At 37.1% G+C, this 24,659-nt stretch overlaps 1 protein-coding gene across 1 annotated transcript in view; it reads left to right on the forward strand.

Moving 5' to 3' along the window:
- Positions 1-24,659, forward strand: part of THSD7B (thrombospondin type 1 domain containing 7B) — a 993,808-nt gene that overhangs the window by 374,186 nt on the left and 594,963 nt on the right. Inside the window, exon 4 of the mRNA XM_043487921.1 lies at positions 12,511-12,759. Within this exon, the coding sequence (XP_043343856.1) occupies positions 12,511-12,759 (249 nt within the window). The remainder of the gene's footprint in view (positions 1-12,510; positions 12,760-24,659) is intronic.

The raw sequence follows: 24,659 nt of genomic DNA on the forward strand, positions 1-24,659 counted from the left end.
TAAGATAATATATTCACAGGTTCTGAGGATTAAAATGTGGACCTCTTGGGGGAGTGGTCTTCTCCCTGTCACAGGTGTGTGTGTGTGTGTGTGTGTGTATGTGTATGTGTGTGTGTGTGTGTGTGTGTGTGCGCGTGTAGTCATATTCAGGTGTTATCAAGCCATTCTTGTTTTTGTCAAGAGTTTGTATTAGGAATGAATAATGAATTCTGTCAAAGACTTTTGGTTCTTTGGATATGATCTTGTGATATTTTGACCCTATTAATATGGTGAATTGTATCAATATATTTTTGAATATTGAATCATTTTCATTTGTAATATGTAGTCCAATTTTTCACTTTCCTTTCCACTTTTGCTCTTTTTATCTAGTTGAGATATTATTATACTTGCTTTTTAAAAATAATTTGGAAGTTTTCCTTGATTTTCTATGTTCTAAACAATTGATGTAGCTTTGGGACCATTTGGTAGCTAAAAGTTTGGTAGAATTTCTTTGTGAATCCAGCTGGACCTGATACTTTATTGTGAGGTATTTCTTTGAAAAAAACTTCTTCCCCCTCTATGGAAACTAGTCTATTTGTACTGAGAATAGTTTTGGTAGACTATCAATATATTCTTAAGAGAAATAACTCATTTCCTCTAGATGTTCAAATATGTTAATTTAGCATATTGGTATATTTTTCTATACATCCTATAATTTGGTTCACAGGCATTCAAAACTTCTATATCTTCATTGTAGAAGGTGACTTTTAGCATTAAGAAGTATCCTTATTTGTTTCTTCTTATCTTTTTGGCTATTTTACTTTTTCTGATATTAGGAGCACAGCATGTACATTCTTATTGTTTTCTTTCAATTTCCTGAAAAATATTTTTCTGTCCCTTTTTAGCCTTTTTTAATCATCTCAGTTTAGACATCTCTCCTATTTAGCATCAGTGTGGAGTTGAACTTTGCTTTGTGAATCAATTCAAATGTTAAATTTATTTTAATAAATTAATTTAAACTATTTTATGTATTTAAATTTTAGGGTTTGTCTTTGTATTAACACTTATTATAGTGCTCTTCACTCCCATATCTATTACTGTGTATTATATCAGTTTTTAAATGACTTCCACCTAAGACCCATAATTTTATTTTACTTTCCTGTTTTCTCCTCTCTCTTATCCTTCCTTCTCTTAGGTGAGTTCTTTCTACTTGACAGAACACATAATGTTTATATATTATTCTTCCACCCATGCTCCCAGCCTCACTATAGTCTTAGATTTACAGTTATATATGTGACATGTTTGCCACAGCTTGTTTGTTCTGAGTCAAATTTCCATGGTACCTACTGGGCCTTTTAAATATATTGGTTTAGGTTTTCTTTTTGTATAGGTTTATTGGGGATTAGAACATTAATTTTTTCCAGTGCATTGATATCTTTTTTCCCCAAGTATATGTAACATATATGTGTTGGACCTCCTTGCCTACTTTCCTACTTTCTCTGACCTACTTTACTTCTTTTATTTCATCTTTTTTCTCATTGTGTTTTTCCCCCTATTTTCCTTCATTTGAATTTGTTTTCATTTGAGTTTATTCTTTCTTGGGCATCTTGTAATACAGTATTCATTTTTTAAATGATTTTTTTCCTTCTATTTTCTTCTGGATTCAGTGAATTCTTATTTTTGTTTTAAATCCATTGTGGTCTTAGTTTTTGTATTTCTACTTCAAGTTGAGTTGTTGTTGTTTAATATCTTTAAATGTTTACTTTAGGATATTTACTACAGTTTCATGTGTTGAATGATAGTGTTTTTCTACTTTGTGTCTGGTTGTTTAGAGGACACTTCTTACCTATAGAAACTTTTTCACACTTTTAGGATTTTGGTTGTAGTTTAGAATGAATGTAGTGTGCCTTATTTCTGTTTTTATTCACTTCTTGAACACGCTTCTTATTTCAAAAACGTCCTCGTATGCGAGCACTGCCTTCTTTTGTGATATGTGATTTGTGGGCCTTGTTGCTGGTAGTGGTGGTGGGGAAAGTTTGATGTGTCTTATATCACCTTTTTTGTGTGTAGGATCCTTAATTTCTTCCATTCCTTATTTTCCTTCCTTGCCCCATCTCCCTGGACTACCAGCCATTCTCTATATAATTATCCTTCAAAGGAATAATTCTCCAAGATTGCCCCTTCCAGTCACGCATACTTTTGAGCTCCTCCTCCATATTTTTGCTAGGACTATCTCTACAAGGACTACCAAATTCTGACCTGTATTTTGTGTTTTGAAATTTGATGAACTTACTTTTTCTGGAAAAGATTTTTCTGTGGTTCATCTAAGTCTTTAACTCCTCTGTATTTTCTCTCTTTTTTAAAAAATTGAAGTATAGTTGATTTAAAATATTGTTTTAGTTTCAGGTGTGTGGCGACACACACACATATGCATATATATATTTTCAGATTCTTGTCCATTATAGGTTATTATAAAATATTAAGTGTTTCACCATGTTACAAATATTACGATATTACAAAGTATTATAGTATTATAAACTATTGAGTATAGTTCCCTGTGCCATGCAATTGGTCCTTGTTAGCTATCTATTTTATCTATAGTTAGTGTATGTCTGTTAACCCCAAACTCCTAATTTATCCCTCCCCCAATGCTTTCCTCTTTGATAAACTTCCCAGGTGGTGCTAGTGGTAAAGAATCTGCCTGCCACTGCAGGAGATGTAAGAGATGTGAGTTCAATCTCTGGGTCAGGAAGATCTCCTGGAGGAGGGTGTGGCAAGCCAGTCCAGTATTCTCACCTGGAGAAACCCATGAACAGAGAAGCCTGGCGGGCTATATTCCATAGAGTTACAAAGAGTTGGACATGACTGAAGTGACTTGGCATACATACATGCAACCATAAGTTATTTTCTATGTATGTGGATCTTTTTCTGTTTTGTATATAAGTTCAATTGTATCATTTTTTTAGGTTCCATATATAAATAATATTAGTTGTCTTTATCTGTCTAGCTTACTTCACTTAGTATGATAATCTCTGTAATCATTATTATGGAATCTTTTAGAAGACCTGTCCTCTACTTTCTGCACCCAGTAAATTGCATCTGAAGGGGGTATATGGATAATCTGTTAGAATATTTTCTGTTTACTTGTGATTTGAAGGTAAAGGTGTGTGTGTGTGTTTGTGTATTTTTATGTGTGTGCTCTCTTTATCCAGTAATGGTGAACACAACAGTAATGTGTGGTTTGTTTCACTCTTACTATTTTTGGGGGGGGTAATGGTGGTAGGAGAAATTCAGGGTTAGGTAACTACCATTGTTCTCCAAACCTGAAGTCAAGATAGACTATTTTTTTTTAAATGCAACTTTCAGGTCTGCAGAGTCTCTAACAAGAGCTTTCACATGGATCAACTGTAAATATAATTTTGGCTTAAAAGCCAGAGGAACTTAATTTTAGTCTTAGCCATTCTGTATTCTTGCTGTGTGCCCATTAGAAAATCACATAACATTTTGGGGGCATGAGTGTCCTTTTCCATAAATTGAAAGTAGAAGCTAAGACCTTCAAATGATTGCTGATATTGCTTTCGTCTCTAAGCATTCACAAATATATACCAACATATCATTCTTAGTACTCTAAGAAATTTGGAGAAGATAAAATCCATTTTATTCTGAGACTTATACTGTATTTTAAATTCTGTTGAATAATGTTTTCTGGTAACAGGAAATGAGCACAATACTAAAAACATTCCATTTTGATATAATATCACTCTCGAGGATATTTCTTCTCAAGAGTGTAATATCTCAGTCTGTGTTCTGATCTCTTTATCTATAGAAAAATCTCTCTATCCCACAGAAGCAACTGAACAACGTATTTAAAATAGAATTTCATGTTGCTATTTTAGCTCTAGTGCATGATTTTAGGTTTATTATCTATTGAATAGTTTAAAATGGCATAAATCACAATAAGAAATTAAGAGGCATTTTAAGAGCTCAGCTTTACTATATTGAGGATTAGAAGAAAACAACATATATCTCAATCAGAGGCCCCCATTAGTAATAAATTCTAACCTAACATAAATGCCTGTTGTCATGTAAGACATAAATTATCTCAGGTTACTGTGACCAAGAAAGGCATTTATAAAAGCAAACTCATAATCTTCCAATTAAAATTTCTCAGGAATTCTTAATTATTTTCATGATAATTTTAAACTGTTGCTTAAATTTTCAAAGTTGGTTTCCAGACAAAAGTTAAAAAACTCAACTTTTTCAATTGTCTTGATTCATTGAATCATATAGGTAGTAGGCAGCTTACTTTTAGTCTCGTTTCTGAAGTGGCAAGGGATTTAACATAAACCTGATATGTGCATGTTTTTCTTCTTCAGGTTATTATTCTTATTTCTGAGATATTCCTATTAGTTTGACTGATGGGAGAAAAATGCAACCAATTTGGAGTCAAAATCATTAAAAATAAATAGCATATATTCTATCTGGTTTCCCAAATCTATTCTTTCTTAAGCCTATCTAGGTTCTGGTTCTTCTCGCTCCGTTTTACCATTCACATTTTATTCCCTGGTATTTTCACAATGTGATCTTGCAATCATTCTCTAAGTTACAATGTGTAAGGCCTAGAAGCAACTGTTCTCTGCTTATTATGCTATAATTTGGGTAGCTGCTACCATATGGATAACAGTATTTTTGCTAAATAATTGGAATATCTGTACGTTTGAACAGCTCCCAGTTTTATTAAGCTTGCTAAAGCACTTTCTTAGTTAGTTGCAATTGTACTTCTATAAAAATAACCTTTTAACTGTAAAGTGTATTTTGCAAGTACTAAAGGCTATAAACAAATATTACATAATTTAGAACAAGCATAATGGAAATGAAAATTCTTTCACAATTCAATATTTCACTCATCCATTTTTAATTACTTCTAGCCAGTGTTTTTCCACATGTAGGGAAGATTTAGCTCTGTAGAAATATGTTGAGTTATTGAATAGACAATTATGTGGCTTTTGCAAAGGTTTGTGTCAGAGGACTTTTTCAGTTTTTGGTTAAATACGGCAAACCGAACATAACCATTTATTACTGCTGTATTCTGGAACCCTACTTAAATCACAGTAAAGGAATAAAAAAAGGCATGAACTCTCAAGGAGAAATATAATAGAAAAGGATATAATAGTTTAAACGAAAGTCAGCAAATATAGGAAGCTGGAAAGTAGATGGATGCGTGGTGGTTTACCTAGCAGGGTGGAAAAGCCGAATGCTCCCCCTTCCGTTGGACGACCTGCCAGAGGCAGACCAGTTTTCATGACACAGCTGTATCAGACACAAAGCCATTTTCCTGTCACATTTTTGCCTCTTCCGTCACACACAGAAACATACTTCACTGTCTCCTTCGCAGTTATACTGGAGCCGTTTGACTGAGCTCTGGCCAATGCAATGTAGGCAGGAGTAACATAAGCCATTTACAGGTCAAAATCATAAATCCCTTTGGGCTGTCCTCTTGCTCTCTCTACTTTTCTACCTAAAGGTGAACTTGGAAGCCACATATTCTAGATGGTGAATTTATAAGATGAATACAGGGGCTTCCCTGGGTCCAGGGGCTTCCCTGGGTCCAGTGGCTAAGACTCCATGTTCCCAGTACAGGGGGCCTGGGTTCAATCCCTGGTCAAGCAACTAGATCCTACAAGCTGCAGCTAAGAGTTTGCATGCCACAACAAAAGTTTGAACACCCAGGGTGCCACAACTAAAGAATCCACATGTCACAATGAAGATGCAAGATCCTGCCTGCCACAGCGAAGACGTGGCAGAACCAAATTAAAGAGAGAGAGAGAGAGAGTATGAACTGAATCCTTAAGTCTTTAGGTAGAAGAGAGTCTTCTAGGAATGCTGATAAACTGCATCAGAGACCAAAGTGTTTGTGAAGGGAAAGTGAACATTTATTTTAAGTCATAGAGATTCCAGGGTTTATTTGTTACCATAATATAGCCTATTCTACTCTGACCAATATAAGATTCTTAGAAGGTTTAAGAATTATAGGCAGTAGGAAGCAACTCTGATGACAAATGTGTTCAGTGTGCCTGAAAATTACTCCCTTCTCTGCAGAACATAGTCTTAAGTGTGAAACATTGTCCTCTGAACATGCAGGTTAAGTGAAAACCCATCCATAGTGTGTGAGTTTTCTGACAGCTCTTTCTCTAATCAGTTTTCATAAAGCTGATGACTGGCTCTATACACAGTGCAAGAGATAGCAGAATTGCTATCTTAGGGAAAATGTGAGCTACAGGGTAAAGACTGATGGAGACCAGCATTTGACGGTCTCCAATAAAATAGTCTTGAGTTCTGCATAATCAGCCAACAGAAATGTTTCAATGAGCCTCACCTGTGATCAAAGAGCTTCCCTTCTGTGCTTATGGTACTTCATTTTACTCCATAAGAGTAAAGGATCAGTAAAGTAAATTTAAAAAGTTATATATAATATTATCAAAGATATTAAATATTTCATTCATGAAATAAAAGTAAAATAATGTTAAAATAAATTAGGAAATAAGAAAGAAATATTGGACATTAAAATTTGATTGTAAAATATGTTTAAATTCATTAAAAAGTTTAAAGATAATTGAGGAAATCTCTTTGAAAGAAAAACAATACTGAAAATTGGGAAAAAACAGAATTATATAGGTTAAACAAGGACAAATGAGTTTAATGTTGATGTTTCCAAAATAGGAGTTCCTTCCTATAAAACACCACATATGAAAATATATATCAAATTGAGTGATGACCTAAATAGGAAATCAGAAATATAAAAGTTCTCTAGAAGGAAAAATATGAGAGTATAACTTATGACATTGGGATAGGAGAAAAAAAGTTTTGTACATGGTGAAAAAAAAAAGGCACAAACTATAAAGGGAAAGACTGAAAAACAAACTAAATATTGCATACCACAAAAAACACTATATACAAATTAAAAATAATATGAGAAAAGTTATTTGTAGCATAAGGGAAAAACAGCAGGTTACTATGTAGAATTTGTATTTCTCTCTCTGTATTTACTTTCATCAGTTATAATGTGTGTAAGTTTTCATCTTAAATAAGAAAAAGTCATCCCACTAGAAAGATGTATTAGTTTCCTATAGATTCTATAACAAATTATAACAAACCAAGAGGCTTAAAGCAATGTAAATATACTATCCTATAGTTTTGGAGGTCAGAAGCGTTAAGGTTAAGAAATCTTGAAATAAAGATATTATTCTGTTTGTCTCTGGAGGTTCTAGGGGAGAATATTTTCTTGCATTTTTCCTGTTTCTAGAGGCTACCCACTTTCCTTGGGTCATGGCCTTATATTATCCCAGCCTCTGATTCTGTTGGGCTTCCCAGGTGGTGCTAGTGGTAAAGAACTCACCTGCCAATGAAGGAGGACATAAGAGACGTGGGTTCTGATTCTATTATCACATCTGCTTTTCTATCTCTGGCCCCTTTGCCTCCCTTTGGGCTGTTTAATAGTTATATTGGGCTCATCTGAATAATCCAGGATCATCTCTTCCTCTCAATATCTTTGCATCTGCAAAATTTCTGTTAGCAGGTAAGGTTCACAGCTTAGACGTGTTCACAGCTTTCAGGAATTAGGATATGGACATCTTTGGGGGACCACTAGTCTACCTATCCGGAGAAGGCAATGGCACCCCACTCCAGTACTCTTGCCTGGAAAATCCCATGGACAGAGGAGCCTGGTAGGCTGCAGTCCATGAGGTCGCTAAGAGTTGGACACGACTGAGCGACTTCACTTTCACTTTTCACTTTCATGTGCTGGAGAAGAAAATGGCAACCCACTCCAGTGTTCTTGCCTAGAGAATCCCAGAGATGGGGGAACCTGGTGGGCTGCCATCTATGGGGTCGCACAGAGTCAGACACGACTGAAGTGACTTAGCAGCAGCAGCAGTCTACCTATCACAATGCACAAACAATATGAATGGTAAATTCATAGGATAGAAATCTGAGTAGTCACTAATGATTCAAGAAAAATACAAATACAGCTCAGTGGTAACCTGGAAAAAAACAAATACAATTTCTCAACATTTGGGGAAAAAAAGTCTAATAATACCAAGACTTTTTAGCATGTAGGAAAGGAAAAATACCGCAATACCTGTTATATTGCTTTACCTGAATATTTATGGCCCAATTTCAGGCAAAAATACTAGGGAATTTGCTCACAGATGTATAGCAACATCGAGACATGCAAAAGGAAGTTTAAAACATAATCCTATGGAATCAAAAGAAATTAAGCACAGCCAAAAGGTATACTAATGAGAAGATGAATAAATAAATTGCCCTGTATTCTTGTTGGAATATTGCTCACTAATAAAAATGAATGTGCCATATCTGCATTTTTCAAATGGATGTAGAAGTCATAATATCAAATGAGAAAAATGATTTCCAGAGTAATATGAATAATAAAGGAATATTTAAGTAAAAATTTGAAAACATACCAGACAATAAATGTTATTTCTGAACATATACCTACTTAAAATACAAAAATGTGTGGAGAATAATAGAAATCAATTTCAAGGTAGTGGCTATGTATGAAGAAGAGAGATGGAACTAAGATTGTAAAAGACACAGGTTATTTACCTGAATTTATAATTTTTAAACATTTATTTAATGAAATCTGAAGCTAAATGTTAGCTTTTGCTAGTAGAGTATGGGAGTGTTTGTTATATTACTCAGCTTTTCTGAATGTTTCTTTAATATTCTCTTAAAGTAGTAATTGAAGCGTAAATGAAATGAGGGTAATTTTCTGTTGGTTTTTATAAGTTTTCTTATAAACTTATAAAACTTTCATTTCTGTCCTTATTTTGTAAGTAAAGAGATTTCCTTACATTTCCAGAGGAAGTAATAATAACTAGAGTAATTTTTCGTTTCAAAGGTTTCCTTTACATTTGAATACTTGTGAAGTAATTTGCAAATGACAACATACTCTATAAATGTCAAGGAGGTTTAATTACCTCGGCTTTTCTGTCTTTTTTTAAAAGCTAAATTAGCAGTATATGTCTGTTTTATTAAAAAGGCATATCACCTTCTGTTAAAGAATTGAGTCTTATTTGTGTATAGACAATAATCTTTGTTTGGGGCTTTAGTTTATAAGGTAAATCTACTTGGGCTGAAAGATATTAATACTATAACTCCGGACAGGGTAAGCAGATCACATTTTATTATTCTTTTTTTCTGTAGGTAATGAAGCTAAGTAGCCTTAAGACTAAGGTCATGCAAATGTGTTTTGATACAGAATTCGGGATACAGATACTTCTGATAGGCCATTTAGTGCTTAATCCACTATTTCAGAAAAAGAAGTAATCTCACTTGATGATGTTAGACCAGGGCTCTATGTGGTACCTTTTATGATTACTCTTTTCAATAAAGGAGGTAAGTTGGTAAAAATAATATTAAATATTGCTATTAAATTATAACATTGAAATAGGAAATATGTAATCATTAAAACATATGCCCTTCCTAATTCCAAGAACTAGAAGCTGTTTTCAGAGTTACAAAAACCCTTGATTAATTCACCCAATTCCATGCAAATGCTTGTACTGTAGGAGTCTTACCCCTTCTTCTGGTCCAATAGGAAAAGGTAGTTCAGGGAAGATGAGAATGACAACTGGCAAATGGTAAGGACCAAACCACTACTTCTGTAGACAGAGGACTGTATAGTGTGGGATCTTCATTATGAAAAGAAGAAGAAAATCAACTTTGGAAATTAAAACTCTTTAAAAGTATGAGCAAATTTAGAAACTTTATTAAATCCATTTATTAGGGCTACCTTAACAAAATAGCATAGACTGTAACTTAAACAACAGACATTTATTTGGTCACAATTCTGGAGGGTGGATCAGGTGTCAGCAGGACTGATTTCTTCCAAGACCTCTCTCCTTGGCTTGTAGAAGATTGTCTTCTTTCCATATCTTCTTATACTCTTCCCTCTGTTTGTGTCTGTGTCCTAATCTCTTCTTATAAGGACACCAGTCATACTGGATTAGGGCCTACCCTCATAACCACATGTTAACTTAATTATTGCTTTAAAGACTTTATCTTCAAGTACATTTACATTCTGAGATATTGAAGGTTAGGACTTCAACATATGAATGTGTGTCAGGACACAACTCAGCCAATTATGACTTCTGAAAAGTCAAAACCTATAATTTGTTAATTAACAGCTGTCTGTTGTGTCATAAGTTTAAAAGAGGTGGTCCTTCCTTCCTTTCTCCCCATTGTACAATGATGGTACATTATGATTTAGGTGGGAAATTTTCAACAAGGATTCTTCCTATTTTATCTCAATCCCAAGACCTCCAGATATCTAATTGAAGTGAGTAATGATAATGAAGTATACATTACTTTTTCATTTTGAAGGGAATCACATGATCTGAATAGACTTTAAAAAATATTGTACCAAAAGTTTATATCATTGTGAAGTTTGAAAACCATACTAACTCTCTGTGGTTTCATGAAGGATGCATGCACGCAAGCTTGCTAAGTTGCTTCAGTCATGTCCGACTCTTTGCCACCCTATGGACTGTAGCCTGCCAGGCTCCTCTGTCCATGGAATTCTCCAGGCAAGAGTACTGGAGTGGGTTGCCATGCCCTTCTACAGGGAATCTTCCCCACCCAGAGATCGAACCATGTCTCTTATATCTCCTGCAGTGGCGGTGGGGGGCGGGGGGTGGTTCTTTACCACTGGTGCCACCTGGGAAGCCCCTTCATGAAGGACATCTGTATTGAAATCTCACCATATTTTATTCATTGATCTGGCCGAGTATAAACATATAGTATTCTCCCCTGCACTCTCTTCTATAATCTATTTCTTTATTGGCTCCCTTAATTTTCATTATTTTTCCAAGTCAGAAATTTGGAAATATTTTAATACTTATCTCCTTTTAAATACAAAGTAACAATTGCCAAACCCTATCTGTAGCTGTTGTTCCACCAGGTTTTCATAGGCCCAGTTTTGAAAGTCAGCGTTTGAACAGTGTTTGAACCCTTTCTTTGATTTATATTCCTGTCAAAATTATCCTTTTCTTTCATCCAAAGTAATGGATGTCTTTGACTGAAGAAGGGAAATACTAACAAAACAAAATGAAAAAGCAAAGAATGTCAATTAATACTTGAATTATTATCTTCCTACATGAATCTGACTTCCTCCACTTAAAATTATTTAATACTCAATTAAATCCAAAGTCCTTAGTCCATGACATGAAGCTTTTCCAGACATACTTTTTACAGAACTACATTCCTCATATTTATTCACTTTCCTCTTTGAGTTTTATGTGCCATAAGTGTGTCCATTTATGGTTCTTACTTTCTGCCATTGGTGTGCTTGTGAATATTTGACCACCAGTTCTGTTGGCTGAAGGGTCAGGGTAGGGCAGGGGCTTCATTTGTAGCATTTGCTGATGTCTATAGTGTAACTACTCTGACCATGGCTAATTTTAAGCTAGTTACATGAAATCAACCGGCTTGCAAAATTCTGAAAATTTTACAGTTGGTCCTCGTTGAATAGTATATCCAGTTGTAGCATACCGCTGGTTCCTATGCCCACAAACTTTATCTCAAGGCTTCAAATATGCTACTTATTTGACTTAAAATAGTCTTCTTTCTGTGCCTGAGAAGTTCCCATAATTTTTTAAAGTGTATTTCAGATGTCCTTCTGTTTTAGAATTGTCCCCCTACCCGTACCCCCAGCTTTCCTGTGTGGTCTATCACTGCCTCATTAGTTTTTCTCTTCATCATTGGAAATTATTTTATGTTGAGTTTACCACATTATCATATCTTTTTATTTATTTATCTGTTTTCCAATTACATTGTTAGCATTTCAAAGCACTTCAGTTTTGCAGATGAGGAAATTGATGTATTGAGCCTAACAAAATGGGGAAACATAATGCCCCATTTGTTTATTTTTAATAGACCAGTATGTAAAAGAATGGACAGATTAATACTCAAAAGCTTACATTTACTTTTATGTGGCCTTACACAAATGAATTAGCCTTCCTGATCTTAAGTTTTCTCATTTACAAATGGGCGTAATAATAGGTAAACTCATGAGACTGTTGTTAAGAAAATGCCTGTGAAGCACAGTGCCCTATGTGACTCTGAGGACCACTGAACAAAGAGTAACTGTAGGCTGTATCAGAAAGTGAAAACACAGGAGAAAAACCTCCATTATTTCGGAGGATGCTTTGGACAAGGTACAAGATAGACTCATCTTACTTATGTGTCTTGTGAGAGTGAAACATTGTAACTTCACAGTTTCAGATGAAATCGAATGTTCATTCTTAACATTTAAGACCTTCAATAGGTTTATCATGATGCCTCTAACATTAAAAAAATTTTTTTTCTCTTACTTGAGAGCTTATCTTGAAAACTTGAAAAACCCAGGTTTCAGGGTTTTTTGTTTGTTTTTGTTTTTAATCCAACTAGGTACTTCATAATGTGATTGCACTCATTTAGCCCATGGCCTGCTGTTTTCTGTTTCTGTTCCTTCAGCCTTTGCATGCAAGATTCCTTCCCTTTGACTGTCCAGTCCTGCATCATGCCGAAAGACTGTGAAACCACTGAGTGGTCTTCCTGGAGCCCCTGCTCTAAGACCTGTCGTTCAGGGAGTCTCTCGCCAGGATTTAGGAGCAGGAGCCGCGATGTGAAGCACATTGCTCTTGGAGGTGGGAAGGATTGCCCTGAACTTCTCAAGAAAGAAGCCTGCATTGTTGAAGGGGAGCTTCTGCACTTGTGTCCCAGGTATAGTGTATTCTTTGACATGAGTGTTCAGTTGTTCTATATAATCTGATTGTATGTGATATAGACATGTTACCAATCACTGTAACTGTGTCTCATACTTGTCGAGTCTTTACTCAGTGCAAAGTTTCATATTAGGCAGTAGAATGCAGTAGGATAAGGGCATAGGCTGCGTTGATTCCCTGACCTCCAATCCTACTTCTGAGAACTTTCCAGTTATCTGCATTTTGGCAAGTGAGTTAAATCTAGTATCTCAGGTTACTCTTCTACTAGCCATACTCACTTCATCCAGCACCTGCCACATCATAAATGTTTAATAGCCATTAGTTATCATTGCCTGATGTGCCAGACCTAGTTTTTCTGATAACCTAAGAAGTCATTCATCAGCATCGTCATTTTGTAAATAAAGCCATTGATGCTTAGAGAGATTAAGCAATTTCTGAGGTTATTTAGTTAATGAATGACAGCCCCCTGATTCTAATGACACTCTTTCTCTGAAATTCACTGCCACCCTGGGGCACTGTTTCTATTTCAGGTCCCTAGGGAAATGGAAAATGTTGGAAAAGGGTTGACATAAATGAATAGCTAAATTGAAGACCTTGACATTGGTTATATTTTGCCTGATAGTGTTGCCTTTGGTGAAGACCCCAGTGTATTTTCATCTGGTGTTGGCTTACAATGGACTCAGTCTGATAATGATAGAAGTTGTGCAGAAGTCGGTTGGGGATGAATTTGTGATAATTCCTGCTGCACAGCTGCCCTGAACTATATCTTAAGTCTGTAGCTATATTTAATAGATCTTTCTCGTTTCTTATTGTCTCTAAGATTTGAGACAATTTCCTCAGTGAAACAGTGAAGCAAAACATAACTTACTGTAGGAATTAATCGCCTGGGATATGTGAAGTGTAAGCAGGTTACAAACTCACCTAGTGTTGTTGATAGGCCTGGCTATTCCTTATACTTGAAAGAATGCATGTAAGAGGAGGGCAGAGGTTGGGGAGTGGGGTATCACTGAGCAAGTTCCTCTTTTCACATTCTTAGTCACTCACTTCCTCCACCTCACCATAGAAATCTGGGTCGATTCAACATACTCGTTACATATTGGCTGTTCATTTTTTTGTAAGATGGCTACTTAAATTTACACCATTTCTTGCCTGAAAAAGCAGAGAAAGCAGATGTAGTTCCTGAATCTTGACAGGTTAACCTACTGTCACAGAATCCTTCCTAATTGTATTAAGTATGTATTCAATCTTTCAAGACACTAGTTTTGGGGCAAAGCATGAGATTGGAAATAAAACCTGAGGTCTCTGTCCTTTTTGAACTTGGATAAACCTTGGGTTAAAATTGTATACCGTTACTTATTAGCTGTATATGTTTGAAAAAGCTATACAACTTCTTTAGCACATTCCCCTCTTCAATAACATGTGTCTAAATATGCTGCCTGTGTTGGAGGCTGAAGAGCTGCAGACTAGCCCCGTCTATCCCACTGCTTAGCACGTAGGAGGCCCTACAGGTGTACTGATTCTTATTGTTATTTTCAGGTGGGTTCATTTCTGCCAGTAAGAGAATCTCCCCTTGGAAGGCATACTGTAATGAGTTCAATTCAGTTACTCAGTAGTCTCTGACTCTTTGTGACCCCATGTACTGCAGCATGCCAACCTTCCCTGTCCATTACCAGCTCCCGGAGCTTGCTCAGACTCATGCCATCCAACCGTCTCATCCTCTATCGTCCCCTTCTCCTCCTGCCTTTAATCTTTCCCAGCATCAGGATCTTTTCCAATGAGTCAGTTCTTTGCATCAGGTGGCCAAAGTATTGGAGCTTCAGCTTCAGCATCAGTCCTTCCAATGAATATTCAGGATTTCCTTTAGGTTTGACTGGTTTGATCTCCTTGGAGTCCAAGAGACTCTCAACAGTCTTCACCAATACCGTAATTCAAAACCATCAATTCTTCAACACTCAGCTTTATAGTCCAACTCTCACATCTATACATGACTACTGGAAAAACAATAGCTTTCACGAGATGGAACTTTGTCGGCAAAGAAATGTCTCTGCTTTTTAATGTGCTGTCTAGGTTGGTCATAGCATTTTTTCCAAGGAGCAAGCATCTTTTAATTTCATGGCTGCAGTCACCATCTGCAGTGATTTTGGAGCCCAAGAAAACAAAGTCTGTCACTGTTTCCATTGTTTCCCCATCTATTTGCCATGAAGTGATGGGACTATATGCTATGATCTTAGTTTTCTGAATGTTGAGTTTTCAGCCAGCTTTTTCATTCTTCTCTTTCACTTTTATAAAGAGGCTCTTCAGTTTCTCTTCATTTTCTGCCATAAGGGTGGTGTCATCTTCATATCTGAGGTTATTCATATTTCTCCTGGCAATCTTGATTCCAGTTTGTGTGTCATCAAGTCCAGCATTTCACATGATATACTTAAATAAGCAGGGTGACAATATACCTTGACCTATTTTTCCCAATTTGAAACCAGTCCATTTCCCAATTTGAAACCAGTCCATTGTTCCATGTCTGGTTCTGACTGTTGCTTCTTGACTTGCATATAGGTTTCTCAGTAGGCAGGTGAGGTGGTCGGTATTCCCATCTCTATAAGAATTTTTCAGTTTGTTGTGATCCACACAGTCAAAGGCTTTGGCATAGTCAATGAAGCAGAAGTAGATGTTTTTATGGAACTCTCTTGCTTTTCCTATGATTCAACAGATGTTGGCAGTTTGATCTCTGGTTCTTCTGCCTTTTCTAAATCCACCTGAACATCTGGTAGTTCTTGGTTCACGTACTGTTGAAGGCTTGACTTGGAGAATTTTGAGTATTACTTTGCTAGCTTGTGAGATGAGTGTAATTGTGTGGTACTTTGAACATTCTTTGGCATATTACCTATTCTATAATAATTTAATAGAATAGAAAGTTATTCTTCTGGGTGATTTAAAGATTATTTTTTCCCTATGGAGGCCTAGTTTAGGAAGATTCTCAATGTTAGGCTGCCAGGAATAGAATCTGAGTTAAATGATAACTTCACATGTGTGCTTTTTTCCTTCATCCTTTTCAAGGAATGGCTGACGACCTTTTCCTGCTATTTTCAACCATTTTTTGAATTATAAATATCCCTCCGTTTTTTTCTTTTCTTTGTTAATAACTATGCAGTTCTCTTGTAAGTAAGAATGGTACCTCCCTGAAGATGTTGAAGAAGTTTAGTTGTATCAACTTTTGTTTAGAATGACTGCCTTTTATTGAGTATATGCTTTAGGTCAATAACTTTACCAGAGATGTTATAAAGATTATTTGGAATAATATGAAGTGTATCATCTAAATGGGACATGTTTAATAGTAAAAATGATGTAAATTGGTATTATCTTTTTTTATTCAAGTTGAAGTCCATTTGACTTCAAGGTCAGTGATCTTTTCAATACCTAACACTGACTCTCATGTTAGTGAAGACATACACCCAGATGAGGGTTTAGATACACATATATGTGCATTCATATGTGTTGTTTTTCCCAACAAAATACCATAGAATGGTAATACTTCAAGATGTTCAGCTCAGTTCAGTTCAGACACTCAGTCATGTCCAAATCTTTGCAACTCCATGGACTTTAGCAAGCCAGGCTTCCCCTCTATCACCAACTCCTGGAACTTATTCAAAATCATGTCCATCGAGTCGGTGATGCCATCCAACCATCTCATCCTCTGTTGTCCTCTTCTCCTCGTGCCTTCGATCTTTCCCAGCATCAGGGTCTTTTCCAGTGAGTCAGTTCTTCGCATCAGGTGTCTAAAGTATTGGAGCTTCAACTTAAGCATCAGTCGTTCCAATGAATATTCAGGACTGATTTCCTTTAGGATAGAAAGGTTGGATCTCCTTGCAGTCCAAGGGACTCTCAACAGTCTTCTCTAAGACCACAGTTCAAAAGCATCAATTCTTTGGTGCTCAGCTTTCTTTATAGTACAACTCTTACACCTGCACATGACTACTGGAAAAAGCATAGCTTTGACTAGACAGACCTTTGTTGGCAAAGTAATGTCTCTGCTTTTTAATATGTTGTCTAGGTTCGTCATAGCTTTTCTTCCAAGTAGCAAGCATCTTTTAATTTCATGGCTGCAGTCATCATCTGCAGTGATTTTGGAGCACAAGAAAACAAAGTCTGTCACTGTTTCCATTGTTTCCCCATCTATTTGCCATGAAGTGATGGGACCAGATGCTGAAGCTGAAACTCCAGTACTTTGGCCACCTTATGTGAAGAGTTGACTCATTGGAAAAGACCCTGATGCTGGGAGGGATTGGGGGCGGGAGGAGAAGGGGACAACAGAGGATGAGATGGCTGGATGATATCACCGACTCGATGGACATGAGTTTGAGTAAGTTCCGGGATCCCAAAGAGTCGGATATCACTGAGCGACTGAACTGAACTGAACTGAACTGATGGGACCAGATGCCATGATCTTAGTTTACTGTATGTTGAGTTTTAAGCCAACTTTTTCACCCTCTTCTTTCATTGTCATCAAGAGGCTTTTTAGTTCTTCTTTGCTTTCTGCCCTAAGAGTGGTGTCATCTGCATATCTGAGGTTATGCATTGATTCCAGCCTGTGCTTCATCCAGCCAGGCATTTCACATGATATACTCTGCATATAAGATTTATCCAAGATTAATTTCTGCTTTGAGCTTCATTTGATTGAACTTTCACATTGGAAAACAGGTCCTGACAAAAAATTCATTAGAGGTTAACCTGGGCCTCTCGATCTGCTGTATAGAAATGTTACTGAGTATGACATTTTCTAAAAACCTTCTCAAAGAGTGAATTTTTAGGAGATCGGAGTCTTAGAAAATTCACTGAATACCAACCAGGTTTTTCTAGGGAGAATGGTGTGTTTTCTAATGATTCTAGTTGGTGGTGGGAAGGAGCACACTTAAATAACAACAAAATTAACATTGGCTGACATTCTTATTTGTCTGAGATTTGAGCTGTGGCCTCTACCCCAGGAAGCCCATAAAGATGGTATGTTAACTTTTGTTTCTAGTTTGACACCGGTGATTAAAATTAATCATGAATAAGGGAAATAGAAACAAAAATCTCTTAGGGATCAAAAATGTCCATTTCTCTTTTCCTAGAATTCATGAGCACTTCATATGTATCAAGAAATTTAATTCACCATCCTTCTCCTTAGTAGGTAAATGTCCTCTCTTGGAATGTCATTTGGTTTTACCCTTCTACCATCTTTGCTGTTGGAGATGTTTTCCTTTTTTCAGTAAATATACTCTAAACTCTTGCTGTGTGCCAAGCACTATATTAAATGTTTGGGATACCTTAGAAAATAGATTGGACAAAGTTCCCTTCCTCTTATGGAACCTAAATTTTAGTGAAGATATACTAAATAAATGTAATAAATGAAATAAACTATATAGTTTATGTATGAAATATAGAAAAAAATGAATCATTAGAACAGGGCAAAGATAGAGACTTCTGGAATGCTGTAATGGGGGTCAGCTCAGGTTATAGAATTAAAGAGTGTCATTAGAGAAGCTTCATTTGAACAAGCGGGATCAAGGACTGGGGTTTGGAGGAGGACTTCAAGGAAGTGAGGAAATTAACGTTTCAGTTAATTAGAGGAAGAATATGTATTCCAAGAAGAGATGAGCTAGAGATATGCTTACTTCCTACTTCCTTCAATAATATTACCGTTCACAATGGTTTTTAGTTGTGTAGTTCGGGGGCTACTCTTTTCACGACCTAGAATCCACTAATCAACATTTTCACTTGAACACTGTGAGTGCCAGTCCCTAAGGCATGATTCCATGAAAGCAATTGTGACCAAGAAGAGCCCCTGCTAGAAAAGTGCCCAACACTGAACACTTTGGCAATTCCTTGAGGAATCTAGCATAAGTTAACCTGAAAGACTGAGGCCAGCCTGTGTTAATCTAACTTGGGAAACTTTAGAACTACAGTTGATACTTCAGCAACCGGGGTTTGAAATGTGCAGGTCCTCTAAGACACAGACTTTTTTCAATACTAAATAATACAGCACTACACAATCTGAGGTTGGTTGATTCCATGGATATAGAACCTTGGATACAAAGGGTGGACTAACAGAGCAAATTTTCTAACTTTGTGGAACATCATCACCCCTAACCTCTTATAGTTGTTCAAGAGTCAACTATGTAAGGGAGTTAGCATTGTATAGCCTTAAGCTTTTTGTGAGAGAAAGAGCTTAAGGCTAGTTTTACAGAGTCATACACAACTGAGCAACTAACACACACACATGTACACACACATATAGCCTTAAGTTTGTTTTCAAAGGAATGCTATTTTCCCATCTATTTGACATGAAGTGATGGGACCAAATGCCATGATCTTCATTTTTCGAATGTTGATTTTTAAGCTAGCTTTTTCACTCTCCTCTTTCACTTTCATCAAGAGGCTCCTTAGCTCCTCTTCACGTTCTGCCATAAGGGTGATGCCATCTGTATCTGAGGTTATTGATATTTCTCCCGGCAATCTTGATGCCAGATTGTGCTTCATCCAGCCCAGCGTTTTGCATGATGTACTCTGCATATAAGTTAAATAAGCAGGGTGACAATATACAGCCTTTACATCCTCCGTCCCAATTTTGAACCTCTGGTTACTGGATAGCATAAGAAAAGGCAGAGGACACAGACAGCATCAGTTGACCTGATGCTGCAACAGCTATGACTCCAGACACTCTGTACTTAAGCAGAGAGCCTTTTCTGTCTGAACACACTGTGACAGACAAGAATACTGAAAACTATCAACATCTTTCTTGGAATTGATACTTTGGATGACCTACCAGCAACTTCTATAATCTCTCCAGGAGACAACAGCTTTCACACCAAAATGACTGTTGTATTTCTTAAATGTTAATTTAACATTTAAAATTTAATATAAGTATAAGACAGTGCTGTTAAAAGGTAACAGTGACCAATATAGAGTAAAACTTTTAAGAAGATCTCTAGGCAGACACTGTATGGCTGATATTTTACATAGAGTGTGTGAATTATTGCCCAGAAAAAACAGTTTCCTAAACATTGCTTCAACATCCTGGTCTGACACTGAAAAATATGGGGCCTCATAAACTGTCTCTCCTTACCTCTAGCATGTGTTAATTTACCTCTGTTTTGGGTGAACTAGAGATTCTTCCCAAAAGGTCTGTCTGTGCAGACTCTGAGAGGTCTATGTGGGTCTTCTACCCACTTTGATGTGCTTATAAAACAACCTGCTGTGGCCAGGCTGTTTCTTCCTATTTTCTCTTTAAGGTATTGAACCTGATTTTATGTTTTCTATATAAAATTATTTTTCCCTTGAGAAAACTCTGGGGATCAATTGATGACTTTTTTTAGATGAGTGTTAAAGCCAAGTAATGGTGCCAAGAGAAGGGATGGTAGATAAAAGTTGGCTTAGTATTTGGCTTCTTTTGCCCATTGGAATGAAGTAAGTGTTAGAAGAGGGATGTTGTGTCTTGAAGAGGTTTGTTCAAAACCTGCTTAGCCTTCGCTGTGCTGACTGGTGGAGGACTCAGGAAATTTCAGTCCGTCTTAATTCATTCATTTTAAAAATCTTGGATAATACTCTCATTAAAAACTAGTGTGTCTTCAAACCTTATAACTATGTTCTTTAAGAGTGTTTAATAGTTGGTAATGTTCCCATAACTCATCCCAAACATATGGATTTTTTTGTTAGTTTATTTTTCTGCCTCCTCTACTTCAGAGTGGGTAACATCTGTAAAAGTGCCTGGCTTAGAGTAAATGCTCAACAGACAATGGATAGATCATCAAATGTAGTGCTGTTCCAGAATAATTTTATTCACAGGGTGCTTTATTCCATGCTGATACTTACTATGACGTGTGTGAAGAATTCAAGTCAGTTTCTATAACAGGCATCTAAGATTGGCTTCATAAAGAATACTCAATATGGACAGCTACCCAGGGAATGAATGAACACACAGAACTTGATGTAAAGTGGTCCCCAGTGGCTGCCTTGCTTTTGCTGTGTGTCTGGATTTCCAGAAAAAAAACTTCTGTCGTCATTGGTTATAAGAGTAGGTTCATAAAAAAAAAGAGTAGGTTCAAGAAGGGTGAGAAACGAGATCACAATTAGTTAATGTTAGTCAGTCATATCTGACTCTTTTCAACCTCTTAGACTGTAGCCTGCCAGGTTGCTCTGTCCATGGGATTTCCCATGCAAAAATACTGGAGTAGGTTGCCATTCCCTTCTCCAGAGGATCCTCCTGGCCCAGGGGTTGAACCTGGGTCTCCCATATTGCAGGTGGATTTTTCATTTGTAAAAGTTTGACTTCTGGAAAAGAATGGCACACACATTGCCTACCACATCTACTGATCTTTTCCCATTGTTTGTCTACCATAGTCCTTAACACTTTGCACATAATAGAAGCTCAATAAATGGTGGTTAAATGAATTAATGAGTTCTTTAAGGAAGCTTTTAAAAATCATTTTAATTAAGCAGCTTTTCTACAGCACTTGAGGAGTAAAGGAGTCATGACCTGGAACCCTCAGGAGAATCTTTTTGGGAAAGAAATAGCAGTTTCAAAGAATCTGTAAATTGTTTCAGCAGAAGGAGACTGATGCCTTTTTATTGAGTCCATCTTTTATTGGTGCATATTTTTTCATGAGTCCCTGTTGTGCCACTTTCAGTTCTCCTGGTTGGAAGATTTGTTCCCCTGTTAGTTTAAGAAAGTTAACGTATTGCTAAGTGCTGTGTGTAGTGATAGAAGTCTATTAATAATGCATACATGGAGTTAGGCTGGCAAAGTCATCTGCCGAAGAGCAAAGAGCTTTGCACTTGAGAGTAGCTTACCATAATCAATAGTCCCACTCTATTCAATAAAAAATTACTAGAGCGTAAAACACATAAAGCTCGATCAGTTCTCTTTATTTTGGTCGTCTGTTCAGCAAAAAAATGACAACTTAATTCTTTTCTAGATGCATTTACAATTTTAAAAGGACAACAGACATTATCATAAATTAGTCATGCTGCAGTACACTGATTTTTAATATACGCACATTTAATTTGAATACATTGTGCTAGGGTTTCAATTCTGAGTGTTTGCAAAGCTATATGTGCTTAGTCAAAACATGACCATTCACTAATGCAATGATTCTTTCAATCTGTCATTGTTAGATCACTGAAGATTCTATTCCATGTTGCTTTGCTTTAGATCTAAGCCTTTAGAAGGAGAAAAGAAACCCACACTTTGTAAGCAATTCTAAGCCTTCTGAAAGTGACAAAGCATGCATTCTAAAGGGCAAGGGTTGCTATAAAACTCTGATTGTCCCCCCATACTACTGCTATTAAAATCAGTTTATGTCACCTTAGTAGGATAAAAGTCTTTTTAAAATAGTCACTAAATGTACCTACTTTTCTAATTTGACTTGGTTAATTTAGAATGCTTCTATTCCTTGCTTCAGAGCAATGCATTCATTCCTTACCCCTTCTAGCCTTCCCACATAAATTTGGAGAATAGTTTGAGTACAGGATTCCTAGGGTTAGACAATAGTACTCTCAGGAGGATAAGCTGGCTATCCAGGGGATGAGATTTCCAGGCCTTGAGGAGCTTTTCCTAATCCAGAAATTGTCTCCTCTATTTCTTTATGGAAATATGTATTCTATTAGACATTTCTTTCTTTGGTTTAATCTTGATTTCTTCTTGTAAATTGCATATACCTTTTCAGAATGATGAAATATTTAATAATAACTCTTAGTATGTGAAGCTTCTCAAGTGGCACAGTTGGTAAAGAATTCGCCTGTCAGTCCAGGAGACACAAGAGACCTGAGTTCGATCCCTGGGTTGGGAAGATCCCCTGGAGTAGGAAATGGCAACCCACTCCAGTATTCTTGCCTGGAAAATTCCATGAGTAGAGGAGCCAGGCAGGCTACAGTCCGTGGGGTGGCAAAGAGTCAGCCGTGACTGAGCAAGCACACATGTGTAACTTAATATGTATCCTGTGAATATATTTATTGACCATTTCCTAAGAGTAGACCTAAATTATGGGAGGCATATGAAAAAATTGGCCTGTGAGTTCCAGGTGTGGGAGACAGCTTCAGAAAGCAGAGTATAGAAGTGAAATTCAGGTTTTATTCATTTACCTGATATCTGAGTTCTTGTCCCCTTTCCTGGGCTGTTTCAGGTAAGAATTCAGTGCCAAGAAATTGTGCTACTAGTACTTGGGGCAAAGTAATTTGGAATCATTCCTTTTTATTTATTTATTTTATATGGCTACACCTGGTCTCACTTGTGGCATGCAGAATCTTTGGTCATGGCATACAAACTCTTAGTTGAGGCATGAGGAAGCTAGTTCCCTGAACAGGGATTGAACCTGGGACCCCTGCATTGGGAGTACAAATGTAGCCACTGGACCACCAGGCAAGTTCCTGGAATTATTCCCCACTCCTCTCTTTCTCTCCCACTTGTGCTTGGCTGCTCAGTCGTGTCTGACTCTTTGCGGTCCCATGGACTGTAGCCTGCCAGACTCCTCTGTCCTTGGGATTTTTCAGGCAAGAATATTGGAGTGGGTTGCCATTTCCTTCTCCAGGGGATCTTCCTGACCCAGGAATCGAACCTGCATCTCCTGTGACTCCTGCTTTGAAGGCAGATTCTTTACCCACTGAGCCATTGCGGAAGTCCTCTCCCACCCACATCTAATCATCAGAAGGCTGTCTCCGCCTTCACAGAATGTCCAGAGTCTGATCACTTCTCATATTCACTGTGAATGCCCCAACTGAAGCCTTAGCAGCATGTTTCCTAGAGTAACAAATGCCCCCACATGTATCTCCCTTCTGCCACTCCCCTGTGGTATGTCCTTCAGTCAGTGGCCAGGATGACTCTTTCACCCTCCTCAGAACTTGACAGTGATTTCCTAGCACATTTGGAATAACACTCATAGTCCTCCCTCCATAGCCTGGCCCCTGCCTGCCTCTCCCTCTTTCTCCTCCTACCTTGACCTGCTTGTTCCAACCACACTGGCTTCTGAGCTTTCCTACAAAATGCAAAGCATTCTCCTTCCCTGGGGCCTTTGAACATACTCTCTTCTAGAATGCTCCTTGTCCACCTCTTCTTGTGCCTACTGCTTTGTTTTATTCAGCATTCTGAAGGTTTTCCTGGTCACAGCATTGAACTAGCTCTCCTCATCCATCTCTCTCTGATGGACATGTTATCTAATGCCGTCTTCTGTTTTGGTTCATTTCTGTCTGTCTACCCCACTAGAAGGTCACCTTTTCAAGATCGGGGGCTTTGTCTTGATCATTTTTGTGCATTTCTATTGTCTGAATCCAGACTTGACATATAATTAGAGTTCAAAAATTACTTCTTAAAAGAAAAAAGGAATAAATGCATGATTGAGTAAGTGATTTGCTTACTATTGGGCAGGCGTATTTCTGTTCCTAGGGAGTCCTGCTTTTAATTCCTTTCTGCCATCCATCTCACATACGTACCTTAGCATTAAGTAAAATATTCTTACACAAGTTGTTTCCCTTGGGTATTCAGTATATAAGTGGCTGACAGTGTGACATCTCACTAATGGTGAGGTCATTGGAATAATTTTCACATAAAAGGTTGATGACAGGTTTCCCTAACACTCACAGTAACCAGGCAGCAAAATGGTTTTCAGGGCCTTGAAAAGGCATTAGTCTTCAAAAAATTGTCATTTCAACATTTTGTGGAAACTTGAATTTTTACAATTAGATACATTTATTTGGTTTATATTTTATTTTTCTTTTTAACTTGTTCTTATCTCCTGAAAACGCTAAAATTTGAGCCTATGTGACCACAGTGTTCATATTCTAATGGCGTGCTGCAGTCCATGGGGTCACAAAGAGTTGGACATGACTGAGCGACTGAACTAAACTGAACTGCTTGCTGGGAAGACTACATGA

Source organism: Cervus canadensis, chromosome 15 (genome assembly GCF_019320065.1).
Source record: "Cervus canadensis isolate Bull #8, Minnesota chromosome 15, ASM1932006v1, whole genome shotgun sequence".
Lineage (NCBI taxonomy): Eukaryota > Metazoa > Chordata > Mammalia > Artiodactyla > Cervidae > Cervus > Cervus canadensis.